Raw genomic sequence first — 13,147 nt, forward strand, 5'->3', positions numbered from 1 at the left:
AAATTCAAATACCATTTTAGGTATTTGATGTTTAGAATCCTTAAGACACTTCCTTTAAAAGTACCTCAGTGTAGTAAATACAACTATATCCATTATCCACAATGTCATGCAGACATATGCTTTATTAAAGTAACAGAAAAGAAAGATTTTTCAAAAAAGTCACTTAGTGAAAGCACTCTGAATCAGACTGTCAGAATAATTATGGAAAACCCACAGATAATCTCATCAACTCAGTATTTAAGAAACAGACACATCCTTATACATGTTTCTTCTGAAACAAAGTAACAATACAGTTCACTAGCCAAACTTTACACTATATGTATCTGGTGTACCAAAAAATCAGTGGTACCACAAATTCACAAATCTCTTGTCTTCGCTGCACAGTTTGTACATTGAAGCACAATAGGAAAGTAATACAAAATTCTTAGTTTGTTGAAAGATCAGTGAAGATTCTCCCCCTGCAACTGCCAGAGTTTACTTTTCATACTTGAGGTGGAATGGCTGAATAAGTACAGTAGTCTCTAAACAAGACTATCTACATGAAATTATTTCAACAGGAGACTAACACACATTCTTATTTCCCCAGCCTCTGCCTGCGGTCTTCCACTTTGTTAAGCTGGAAGTATTTCAGTAGGTTATATCTGATCTACAGGGGTTTTGTCCAACTTTTCAAGTTAAGAAGGTCAGGTATAAAAGTGCAAATATATAAAATGCAATTCCCAAGAGGAAAGAGAGCCGGCCAAGCCCAGAAATATTTTTTGCAAGCATTAACAACCCCAGTGAACAGCAATGCCATCCAACAGCACTCAGCTTGTAGACTTTGGTCACAAGAAGCATTCAGTGGGTCAAAATAACAGCAGAGTTTAAGTAGTCTTAACTTTTTTTCTTTATAAATGTAATGAAGAAGACAGACTATTAAATATAAAAGCAATTTTATAAAAACACATCAGAATTTTATTGCTTGAAGAATACAGCATACGAAAAAGCACAAGAATGTCCAAAAGAAAGGTCACAAGGATCCAAACATATTACACCATACATACCAGATGCAGTAAAATGTTAACCTGAACTCTGCATCAGAAAAGAAAGGTGTGAAAATATACCTAATATTATTTAAAAGGAAAAGACTCATTTAAAATAGAAACTGTGAAGGTGTTACAGTACAAATTAGAAAAGCCAACACTGCACATTAACATTGTATCACTAGACTAGATTTTCTACCTTTGGTACTTAAACCTTTACAGAAAACCACTTCCTTGGTCAAACCTCGCCTAACATATTTCATACAGTATCCATGAAAGGTTTTTTGTTTTGTTTTTGAACTTGAACATTCAAACAAATACTTTTCTGACTTTTCACTGCATTAATGCATTTCAGGAAGTGTTCACACTTATTCAATATGCAGCTTAATGTATCTCAAATTTAAATCAAAAGTCACTATGTGACTGACATCTGAATATATGCCAATTGTACCTTGTTCAGATCTTTATGTAAAAATGGGCACATCATTTTCTGTTTGCAAGCTTATGTAAACAGACTGCTGCAGCCCTCCTCAAGAATTCGAACTAGAGCAACTTGCTGCGGGAATAAGTTAATAAATCCACGCTGTTCGAGATCTATGGGATCATCTACAGCAGCATGCAAGTGGCTTTTCTAGTCTGCTCGGATTAGTGTACCAGAAGATATGCCAGTATTACTTCAAGTAACACATTAAAACTCAGCAATGGACACTACTGTGCTTTATTTCAACACAAAGAACAGCTGCTCATCCATTAATCAACAGAATTTTCAAATCAACTATCAAAAGGACTACTACATCATTTCTGTTCCATGTATTGCTGATCACTCTTGGGGACTAGTTTATCAAAAACCTGGACTTACCTATGAACCGATTTGAATGAAGAAAATGTTATCTTTCAACAAGGTATCTTAGTAATCCAGTGGCAATCTAGTCTGGGGAATGTTAGCTTTATGCTGACAAAAATGACTAATCAAGGTTAAATAAATTCCCTCTTTTATGGTAAGCATGCTCTTAGCTTCAGCTCTTGCCTTCTTAGGCTTGAATACTTAATCATTCCCAGCTATGTCAGTGGAACTAAAACAATTTTGTTTCATCAAGTTCCAGCTTTATATATTTCAACAATATGAATAGATCTGGACTACGAAATACCATCAACAACAGTTAACATTAAACTGGAGTGAAATAATAGAAGAGTTAGTTCTTCAAACCAGGCAGTCTTTGAAGTGAAATATTCAGTTAGGACTGTCAAAGGATGTCATAATAAAACCATGGGTTTACTTTTTCACCCCTGTACAAAAAAAATGACTGAATTTGTACAACTCCTATTAAACATACCTTTTCCTAGCTTGGTGAAAATGTATCATTTTCAAATTTTAACAAGTGTGGTATTTGAGCACATATAATATTTATTGCCATATACATCCTCATTTTAAAAAGAACTATGAATTCAGATTCTACTATGCTGAACTCTGCTTTTTTTCCCCATTAACAGATTACATCTACTGTACCACTCCCCCAAAAAAACAATTAAAAATTCTAAGTAAGATCTTATAGTTTAGTTAAAAGGGAAGAAATGCAAATGTGGATTTAGAGCTTTTTGTATAAATCTCACTATATCTTATAAACTCGTTGTTTATTGTAACACTGTTTATTGATCAAATAAATGACGCACTATCTAAAATTTCCATATACACCATTAAAAATCCAAAGTTGATATGATACTGAACCTTAAATCTTCAAGAGTTCAAAAAAAGACAGTTTATACATGTACAGCACACAACAGCAGACACTCCTAGAATACCAACTGCCAGTCCATGATGCATACAAACTTACAGGTAAGCATTCATTTCACTGTTTTCATTGTGCAGGAAAAATATTTCTAAGTAAAGACAAACTCAGCTGGTGAATTTCAGATATCATCTTCATCATCTTCATCCTGAGAGGATCCTGCCTGATTGGATGCACTGGCTGAGGCAGCAGCAAGCTGTGCCTGTTGAGCTGCTTGTTGCATCTGTAGCCATTCCTGCTGCGCCAGTTCTGCTTGCTGTTGTCTAGCCTAAAGACATGAATTTAATTGTTAAGGCCATACATAGTTTGTGAAGAATCTCTAGAGCACCTTATCTTCTTTTAAAAGCAGTTTTATCTGCACCTGCAGATTTCTTTTGTATAATTTTTATTAATTGTACATATAAAAAAACACATCTAGGAGTACCTTATTTGTACCAAGATGTTTAGCTATATTCTCTCTTCCTCTGAAGAGGCCACCATTTGGGGGATTTACAGTTACAAAAACAAGAGGCAGGAGCTAGTGTACTTAAGTTCCATTGTAAGGATTGTGCTGAACCATTTCCTAATGGAAAAATTCAGTGAGGCAAAGCAATGGAAATTTTAGGCTTCAATTTCAAGGGATCTTAACATTTAATCACAATTCAGCGATGAGAATAGCTCTACTTTATTGTTTACAAATACTAAAACTTGCAATTATGATATCATCCAATCGTACCACAAAGGCACACATTATTACAAAAACAGAAAGAAAGCCATTATCGTACTTTGCTAAGCAATCTTTGAAAACAGAGCAATGCAAGGCCGTCCAAATTCAGGTATGCAGATTGAGGATGGCTTTGCTACAGTAAGGTACAGTCCTTTACTGAAAGGCACAAGACATTCTAACAAAACATTTCAAATTGTTCAACTGGTGACCTCTTGTTTTTCTATCCAGGGTCTTCACTTGTTCTTCAGCAACTACTGTTGATTTCAACAGTATACTAGTCAATAGTGTCAAAGTTAAAACTTCCATTTCTATTTTGAGTGAACCTTAGGGAAAAGTTCTTAAAATTAAAAATCTTCAGTCTTATTTACTCTTCTACTTTTACAAGTCATGACTAAGACTTGTAATGATTTCCTTTCTAATCCCATTGCACTCACAGAACTTCCCTATTTTTTTTCCAAAGGATCAACAAATTTTACAGTTTTGCAAATTTCAAGATGCAAAATGATTAAAACCAGTTTATTTACTTAATGAAGTGAAAAAAATGTGAGTCTACCCTTATTATAAGAAGTGTCACATTTCCTCAGTCTGTTCTAGCATTAAAGGAAAATACTTTTACAGAGGTAGAAATCTCTTCTCAATGATGACCAAACTTCAAGTGGTAGTGAAGTTACAAGGGTTGGAAAACAATTTAAGACACTAAGTTTTAAACAAAGGAAGACAGCAGCACCTGTACACTTAGGAGAGGCATACATATTTATCACACACAAGATAACAATAGGGGTCCCTACTGACCCTGCTACAATTAAGTTTTCTGTACACTCAACGAGATGATACACATGCATGCACCAGGAATCAGAGGCTCAGCACTTCACACTGGACGGATCATTTTGTCAGTGCCTACCCTCACTGCCATATTTATAACAATATCACTTAGCCAGTTCAAAAATGGGGAAAAAAAAAGAAAAATTCCATTTAGCTGTATTGACTAAGAAGCTTTATAAGCATCTGGTAAACTTAACTCATTTATTGCACAGATGAACTTTAGTGAGGAAGCCTCAAAAAAAAAAAAAAAAACAAGTCTGTTAAGGCCCTCATCTTGCACAGAAACTTATACACATGCATGAACATCGGGATAAGCCACTCCACTGACTTCAAATATTTACAATCATCCAAGTTATAGGTGTCAAACATTCATAACAGTAACAGGCAAGTATTTTAAAACTGCAGCAAGAAGTCAGCATTAGTGTCATGCTCTAAAATATTAACAAGATTAGCACGAATAAATGAACATGCACTTGTGTAACTATTTTTAAGAATAACTACAGTATCTCCAACAGTGTATCACAACTGGTATTTCTGAAAAATAAGACTGCCAACTTTGAATCTAAGCAAAGATTTTCCATACTACCAAAGACTATTTTAAAAAATCATTCATACAATCTCAAACTTGCCATGCATTGCCTTCGTTTAGACATTAACGCACAGTGTTATAGAATTTAAAAAGAACATACCTCAAGGGGTCATTCCTTAGATGAAGTGTAGTTTACGTAAGGTGGCTGTAGTTTCAGCATTTTTTTTAAATTTTTTTTTGGTAAATGTTACTCAGGAGGTAGTACTCCGTTAACACACCTTATCTTTGCTTTTTTTTATTCTGCATACCATGCTAAGTTATTTGAACAAAATAGTAAGTAAAAAAAAGGTATCAAACTGACTATTATTTGTAAATCTCATCCTTAATCCAGAAACACATGTGTTTGTCTTTCTAATGTTAGTACAGTCAAACAAAAGTTAGGCACAAAGGAATTTATCATAACTAGTTCACTGCATGCTGACAATAGCTACATGGCATGCTGAAATTTTAAATGCCTTAAAATTCACCATGCAATTAAGATTAAAATAGTTGGCATGTTGTAATATGAAAAACAACAGTTATTGTTTCAAAAAGATACAAGTATAGCGAACAGGAAAGAAGGTCACAGTAACCAGACATGATAACACACAACTGAATTTTCAGAGGAAATTAAAAGTAAGCAAACTGAGAAAATAAGACTCATGCCTTGTGTAAGAAGAAAGAAATCTAAAATAATTTTCACATCACTTAGTTTGTGAACATCTCCAAGTTTAAATCACTAAAAGCCAATTTTATGTATTTATCTTTCTACAACATCTTTCTCTCTACTATTCTTTTTTGTTTGACAAGACCACCATTCTCTAAACTATCTGGGAAAGACGGGAGGGGAGAGGCTGGGATGAATGCACGCGTGTGCGCATGGTACTTGCAGGCAAATGCTTTTCCTATGCCTGAATTGTCTCTTTAAAAATTTATGCATGAATTCACTCAATTAAGAGTCTTGCCAAGAGTAAAAGAAGATGAGAAAGGACAAATTAGAAATTTTGAACGATTAAATGTTTCTTTCAAAGCCTAAGAAATAACATTTGTGCACTGATGGCCTGCAACACAATAGATATCTTCACTTTTTAATGCATCAGAACTGGTAATTTCCTAGAACACCAGCTGTCATTCTTTTATTTCCTCAAACAAGTAATTCTTAATGTATTCTCTAAAGTAGAATGGAAATACCTAAGTAACAGCAAAAACCCCATGCTTTCTAAACCTAGAGTATAAAATTTGTTTGTATATAAAGTCCTATGTGTCAAATAACAGAAGTAACAAGTAGCAGCATGTTATTTGTTTACTTTCACCAATTTAAACAAGCCAAGGTCAAGAGCATCTTCGATGTCACAGCAACTCACAAGGAAGGGAATACTTCTTGAGGTGTGCACATATTTTTGTGGCACTAGATCTGCAGCATTAATAATTCCTCATGAGTACAAGTATTGCTTCACTTACTTTTGCAAATAATTCCTGTTGCTGCCTTAGAAGCTCTTCTTCCGGAATGCCGAGGTTCTCCAAGCGTGAACTGGCCTTTCTTCTCTTTAGTGCTACTGTTTTGCATTCTTGCAAGACTTCTTTTACTTCACTGATATAGGAGCCAAACCCCAAACTTTCTAGTGCTAGAAAGAAAGAAAACACATTGTTTATCTTTTACAAAGCTTCTGATAATAGATATTGACTTCTTAATTTTAAAGATGAAAAAAAGTTTAAAGTTTGATCATTTTTCTATTATCTGGTGACGAAAATCTGTATTCATAAGGACATCTGACATTATTTTCCCTATCTCTTCTTCTATGACATTTCAGAGCACATGTTTTCAGGCTAGAAAAAGTTAAGATTAGTCCAGTACAACCAAAGAAGTCGGCACCTGCAGAGGATTCAGAGCTTTCAGATACATTTTGCTAGAGATAGGCATTATTCTTCAAAACACATCTTTCTCCCATCTTCTACATATCAGAATCAAGCAGAATTTATACATCTAAGAAGTTCTTCCTATCTGAACTGTTAACCTTTAACATCTCAGGGATTCTATCCTTCCAGTTTTATTGCAAGTCTTCAGTAGAAGGTAAATTAACAACCTCTAATAGAGCAAAAGCGATGCATGTAAAATGATCACAGATACTTCATTAAGACAGAAATAATTAGTATTATTTTAGACCTATGAATTTCAGCTTGTCTTTTAATATCTATTCATATTTCAAATGTCAAGAAGCTAAAAACGCATAGTTCACACATATAAAGTTATATAAAACTATGTATGAGCTCTTTATTGTTTTAATTCTCAACAGAAACCCTTTTATTTATTTCCACATGAAAACGTACTCAGAAACTAAAATCTTGCACTTTTATCTGCCCAAAGAAATCCAAAATGCAGCTATATCCTGCAACAGTAGTGTTTTTTTTTAAAGAATGCAAAAGTAACAGGAAGGATTATAAAAATCCAGGTAGAACATGTGACAAAAGGCACACACTGTTTCCTGATTCACCATTTAGTATGATATGCCTCCATGCATACACACACCCCAACGCGGAACCTATTACAGAATATGCTAGAAACACTACATAAACACCAATTCTACTAGAAACCAATCTCAGTTTAATAAAACTCATGGTTCATTTCCAGTATTTACACAAATCAGAATTTTCTTTACAGAATTACAGTTGTTTTAACCTTTATCTTACTTTATTTCAACTTTATGTCACAAGCTATTCAAGAAATACTACCAAAATAAAAATGCACAACAGCAATCAACAACATGTTATCAACACGCTCTTAGTTACGCTAACTCAAACTACATTCTAACATTAATTTTGTAAGCAACCTTTTCCTACCCATCATTACAGCAGCATGCCATTGTATCATATACCTAAACAATAACCCAAAGGCATTCTGTAAGTTTTCGGCTTCCAACCTGTACTCAAGCAGACAATACACCATCTTCAATAAGGCAGTACAGTGCAGCTGCCTAGTCATTCAGGACTACCATTCCTTTAACAGATAATATTTGGCACATGAATTTACACAATACCTATTCCTTAAGGCAAATAAAGTTAAAAGACAAACTGATTTAGAGGTAATCACATTATTACAGAGACAGTGAGTTCAGCCTCAACCCATACACAGACACTGGAAACACTTTTTTCAATTAGCCCGCAGTTTCTACATGAATTACCAAAAACCTTCAGAAACTTGTTTAATCCAACCTCAGCAGATAGGAAGCAAATCCATATCTCATGGTCCAGAACTGATTAGCTAAGCAGTCTATAAATATTTAAGAACTCATTCAATTTTTACAATGTAAACAGTACATAGCTATCCAAAGCCATATTTTTTTTAACCAAAGTATAAAATTTTAAGAGCTCTACAAGTCTAACATCACTAAGGCAAACCATCATAGCACATACATAGGTGTTCGTCAAAAGAACATTCACAGTGATCAGTGTTGGCAATCTGCTGCATCAGAATATGAACAACTGCCCAATCTGAAGTCAACAGCAAGATGTGTTTTTACAGAAATTTTAAATGGCCCTTAAAATAAAATAATGAAAAGAACTTACGGTTTTGTATTTAGTATAGCACATTAAAAAAATATATATCCAAAAGAAAACGTGATATAACCAAGGCAGACCCATACAACTGTTCAACCTAATATAGCTATGAAGAACCATATATGCACCATAGGTCTAGTGCATCAACATTCTGCTGGCTGTGAAACTACTTAAGAAATTTACTATCTTGTTGAAATACATCGAGGCTTTACAGAACACATGCATGGAAGGAATATGAATCCCTTTATACCAGCATGGTGCCAAAACGTGGGACAGGTGATCACTGCTTTAGCAGAGCTACTGTTCCACCAAAATTTAGAGTCTATTTCTTGAGTCTGAAATCCACGTCTACCCAGATTGCTGAAAATTTGGTATCTTACTGAGGGTAGAATGATCACACGAAATTTAAACAACTGAATCCCCAAACACAGCAACTTTTTTTTTTTTTTTTTTTGGGGGGGGGGGGGGAGAACTTCTCATATTTACAAACACCAAATCACAACTATTCTTTCCCCAGTTTCCTCCCACTCTTAAATACTGCATGAAGGTGCAGATCTCCAATTAATCAGTTAAGCATAATTAGCTCTACATTTGTTTTTTATACAATGAGGTCATTCATATCTGAGATTTAACATCTCACCATTTTCAGAATTCAATGGAAGTTTAATTTATCCTAAAAAGCCTGCTTCATCATGACTCACATAACTATCAATTTGGCTATTTTCTGTTCCATGGTGGAAGGATATTAACTTGCTTATTAGAGTCTCAGACTCACAACTGGGTTCCTGATGGTGAGATTCAACAATAAACATGGAGACTATCTCCACTTATGACTATTACATAGCCTTGATGCCTTTGAGTACACTCCAGGGAAGCTGCTTTGTGTTTTATCGCTAGCAGTGAGTGCTTGGCATAGTCGGACTACATCTACCAAATCCGATCTCTCATGAGATACAAGAAGCCTCGGCTTTCCTTTCCCTACACTCCTGGCAGCGCCGTGCCAGTCAAGTGTTTATGCTACCACACAATGAAACACAGCAAAGGACTTCACCCATCTGAAGCATAACGCAGTGGTAGGGGGAAAGAGTTCTAGCTCAACACGTGGCCATACAATCATTATTACTAGTGCAGCAAAGGAGGGGTGTCTTAAGCACCACTGCTGCCAAACGCATAAGTGCAGTTTCGCATTACCTCTAATACAGTCCAATGGCAGGGTGTCACCAACTGCGGTGTCTCTTTCCCCTTCCTCCTTCCCAGTGAAATACCCTTCCTGCTCCTTGCTTCCAATCTAGTAACTTCTTGTTTACAGGAACAGTCAGATCACCAAACTCACCTGACAGAAAACTGTGCTCCCCCCACTGCCAATTCTCAAAAAGCAACAGGGTCAGTTGGATCAGCACTTGCTAGATCCAGCTCAAGTGAGAGTACAAAAAGATTCCTCTTGGCAGCAGCCTGTGATTTAGACTGGACCAGATGTGATACGATGGCCATTAACTTCATTTTACTTCTAAAGGAACTAGTTTAAGCATTATAAAGGAACAAGATATCTGGCTTACCACAACATATTTCAATTACTTAATTTGTTAGCATCATTGTCATGGAGATACGTTAAGAGGCAGTCAACACAACAAGTGACTAGAATGCATGAAGATGCTATACCTATATACACATAACTGCTGTTTCCAAAATTAGCAATCTAAACCCTCATCCCTCACAGAGGGATCACCTGCCAACTGACCAGCATCTGGAAGAAGCTAATAGCACATACACCTCCCTAAAGATAAGAGCAGCACAAAATCCAAGAGCAGCTCCTTACATCTCTGGAGCATTGCAAAAATGGATATAATATTTGACTAAAATGTACAAAAAAACTTTCAAATTAGATCTAATTCTAAAATCTGGTAACACAAAGAAATAGAACCCAGCAAAATACTTAGTTTGGGACCACCTGCTGATGATATACACATGCACGTGTGTATACACACGCACATATTTTGGTTTAAATTTGTTTTCAAAAAAATCCCAGACTAACCCTAGAGCAGCAACAGGTGAAACCTGTTCTAAGGACCACCACTAATGGGCAAAAAATACTTTCATACATGAATTCTTTATTGTCCTCAACCTCACTGATCATGTCTATTCCTGTGTTATGAACTGAGCTCCAGCGTTTTGGTGGTCACTTGAAGAAACTATCCATGTATTTAGAAGCATCATACCCAAAGTGTGTTTCCACATGCAAGCTCAAGTTTCACTCTTTACATCCTGAGCTTTTATGATAGAGTTGCTTTGCTAAACTTCCAGATTAACATGTATTTTATTTAATATTAAAGCTTATATAAGCTACATATTTTATTTTGCTGTTCAAAGTCAAGCAACTCTTGAAACTCTTCTGATGAGCAAACTGATATAATTCAAAGGAATAAGATTTTTTCCGTTTGTTTCAGACAGAGAATCATTACCAAGAAAACATAACATTTTTTAAACTAACTTCACAGGACTTCACAGTCCTCAAAAATAGCTCTACTGCAAATGCTACTGTTAATATCCCTACCAGGCAGGAAAGTACTGCTGTAAATTTGTTTGCAGCAGACATTGGTATCAACAACCTTTGCCTAACCACCAAAATGAACGATTCCTGAAAAAGATGCCTGTTGCAGACTTAAGGTAAGGCAAGGAAACTCCCTGTTTGTGGCAGAATTTAATGAAAAACAAATGAGAGACAGAGAACTCTCCTTCTATTCAAGCAAGGGGAAGTGGAAGTCAACAGCAGAAGGAGATACAAGGCATAGGTCATGGTTAAATGTTTTATACAAAAGATACAAATAATTTTAAACAATCAGACCCCAAGGATAGCCCTACAGCAATATTTTACTCTTTATAGGATCCAGACAGAACGATTCTGGATTAAAGCCTAGGCTCCACATACCAAATCATACATCTTTTGTCAGTCTCCAATTAGAAAACATTTAGTATGTCCAGGATCTTAAAGCATGCTGTAAAAAAAAAAAAAAAAAAAAGTATAACCATTCAAAAAAGCAGACCTCGTTTCACAGGTACGAAAAACACAAATGGATTTGGTGACTTCACTCAAAGCATCACAGGCTTCTCTGAATCATAAAATGAAAGCTGGTCCTGAGCACAGTCAACCGTCGCCCTAACCACACAAAGACAACCTACCCTTGCAATACGACTGACAAGCCAGACAACGCATACTTTTTCTCCAGACCCTTAGAAGATCCCTGCCTTTTGTCTTTTATACAGCTATAAGAAACCATTGAGGAAAAAGTCGCAACAGGACAGGAGCGGCTCAAAGCCCGTGGCATACCGGGCAGATGCACACCGCCTCCGGAAGCTTACCTTGTATGACATGCTCCGGGGAGATAGTTTTCTTCTCCGATTTGTTGCATATCTCGTTGGCCTCGGAGGAAATGAGGTGGATGAATTCAGTGCAGCAGTTTACCACCAGCTCCCGGGCATCATTTGCCACGCGGACGTTGGGGAGCGTTTCTTTGATCATCTTGTTGATGGCAGCCCTGGGGATGGTGAGGTCGTCGTCGTTGCCCGACGACGAGGCCATCCTGGCTGCCGCTCGCTCCCCGAGAGGCGCTCAGCTCCCGCGCTCACGGGCTCCCCCTCAGCTCCCGCGCGGGGCTCCAGCGCGCGGGGAGCCGGCGAGGGGCGGGCGGTGCCGCGGGAGGCGACGCTGCGGAGGGGCGGTGCCGCCGCTGGACGAGCGGAGCGGACCGGGGGCCGCTAACGGGCCGCCGGTGCGAGGAGCCGGGAAGCGCTGCTCGGGCTCAGGGCTCCCTCGGCCGCGGCGCCTGCCACTGCCGCCTCCGCCACATCCTTCGAGCGCTGGCGCCGCCGCCTTATGAACAGCCTGAGGGAAGGCGAGCCGCCAAATTACCCGCGCGCGGAGCGGCACGGCACGGCACGGCTCGGCGCCCTCCTCCTCCGGCTGCGTCTCGCCGGGCGGTGAGGGTGGCCGCGAGGCGGAAACGGTCTGAGTACGGGCTCGACCTGAGAGGGACGTCACTTCCGCCGGAAACCGAAGCACGCTTCCGCCGTCTGCCCCTCCCACCCGGGGAGCGCCGGAAGCGCTGTTGGCGCACCGCCCGTGAGGGCGCGCCACATGCGAGTGGTAGCAGCGGCGAGGGATCCGCTGCCGTCGGGCTGGGGCCTCCACGGACGCCTCGGCCTGGCTGGGCCCGACGTCTCCGTTGAGAGCTGCTCTCTGTCCCCGCCCGGGCTGAGATGCTCCAGCTGCAGCCCTCACCGCTGACAGGCCCTGCTCCTATTCGGATGGCTGTGCCCAAGCCATAACCCCGCACAGAACCCTGACCCTCAACAGACGGTGGCGGGTCTCTCTGGCTGCCCCTCGGCGTGCAGAGGGGTGAGCGGCCGTGCTTCCCTCTGCCCCAGCAGCGCTCTGCTGTGATGTAATTCCTGCCTTCCCGTTTGCAGCCTAGCAGCTCTTTCCACCTCTGCCCTATCCACGCACTGATGTTGAGGTGCAGGCACCGGCCTGGTATTTTGGAGAAGGAGGTGTGTTACTAGTGGAACATAGATGGGGCCTCCAGCAGTGTTCAGGGGCTGATGGGGGCACTGTCCTCCAAGCGCTCCCCTGCCTGCAGTCCTAGGGAGGTCCCTGTGCAGCCCCACACCTTGGGCCCCACCAGAATAGTCA

The 13,147-nt window shown here is 39.0% G+C and overlaps 1 protein-coding gene across 1 annotated transcript; it reads right to left on the reverse strand.

Annotated features, from left to right (window-relative positions):
- Window positions 1-931: 931 nt before the first annotated feature.
- DR1 (down-regulator of transcription 1) lies at window positions 932-12,486 on the reverse strand. The gene is made up of 3 exons (XM_054833807.1): window positions 11,818-12,486; window positions 6,367-6,530; window positions 932-3,077 (listed from the first exon to the last, which is right to left on the reverse strand). Exons 1-3 carry the CDS (start codon window positions 12,035-12,037, stop codon window positions 2,931-2,933), a joined length of 531 nt encoding a protein of 176 aa, XP_054689782.1. The 5' UTR covers window positions 12,038-12,486; the 3' UTR covers window positions 932-2,930.
- Between the last annotated feature and the right edge of the window lie 661 nt (window positions 12,487-13,147).

Source organism: Grus americana, chromosome 8, assembly GCF_028858705.1.
Source record: "Grus americana isolate bGruAme1 chromosome 8, bGruAme1.mat, whole genome shotgun sequence".
Classification (NCBI taxonomy): domain Eukaryota; kingdom Metazoa; phylum Chordata; class Aves; order Gruiformes; family Gruidae; genus Grus; species Grus americana.

Bases quoted from the DNA above. Each gene is read 5' to 3' on its own strand.
- DR1 (XM_054833807.1), bottom strand. From the start codon at position 12,037: ATGGCCTCGTCGTCGGGCAACGACGACGACCTCACCATCCCCAGGGCT. The intron at 6,531-11,817 runs GTAAGCTTCCGG...CTTTCTTTCTAG, and splicing joins CCCGGAGCATGTCATACAAG to CACTAGAAAGTTTGGGGTTT. The intron at 3,078-6,366 runs GTAAGTGAAGCA...TCATGTCTTTAG, and splicing joins AACAGGAATTATTTGCAAAA to GCTAGACAACAGCAAGCAGA.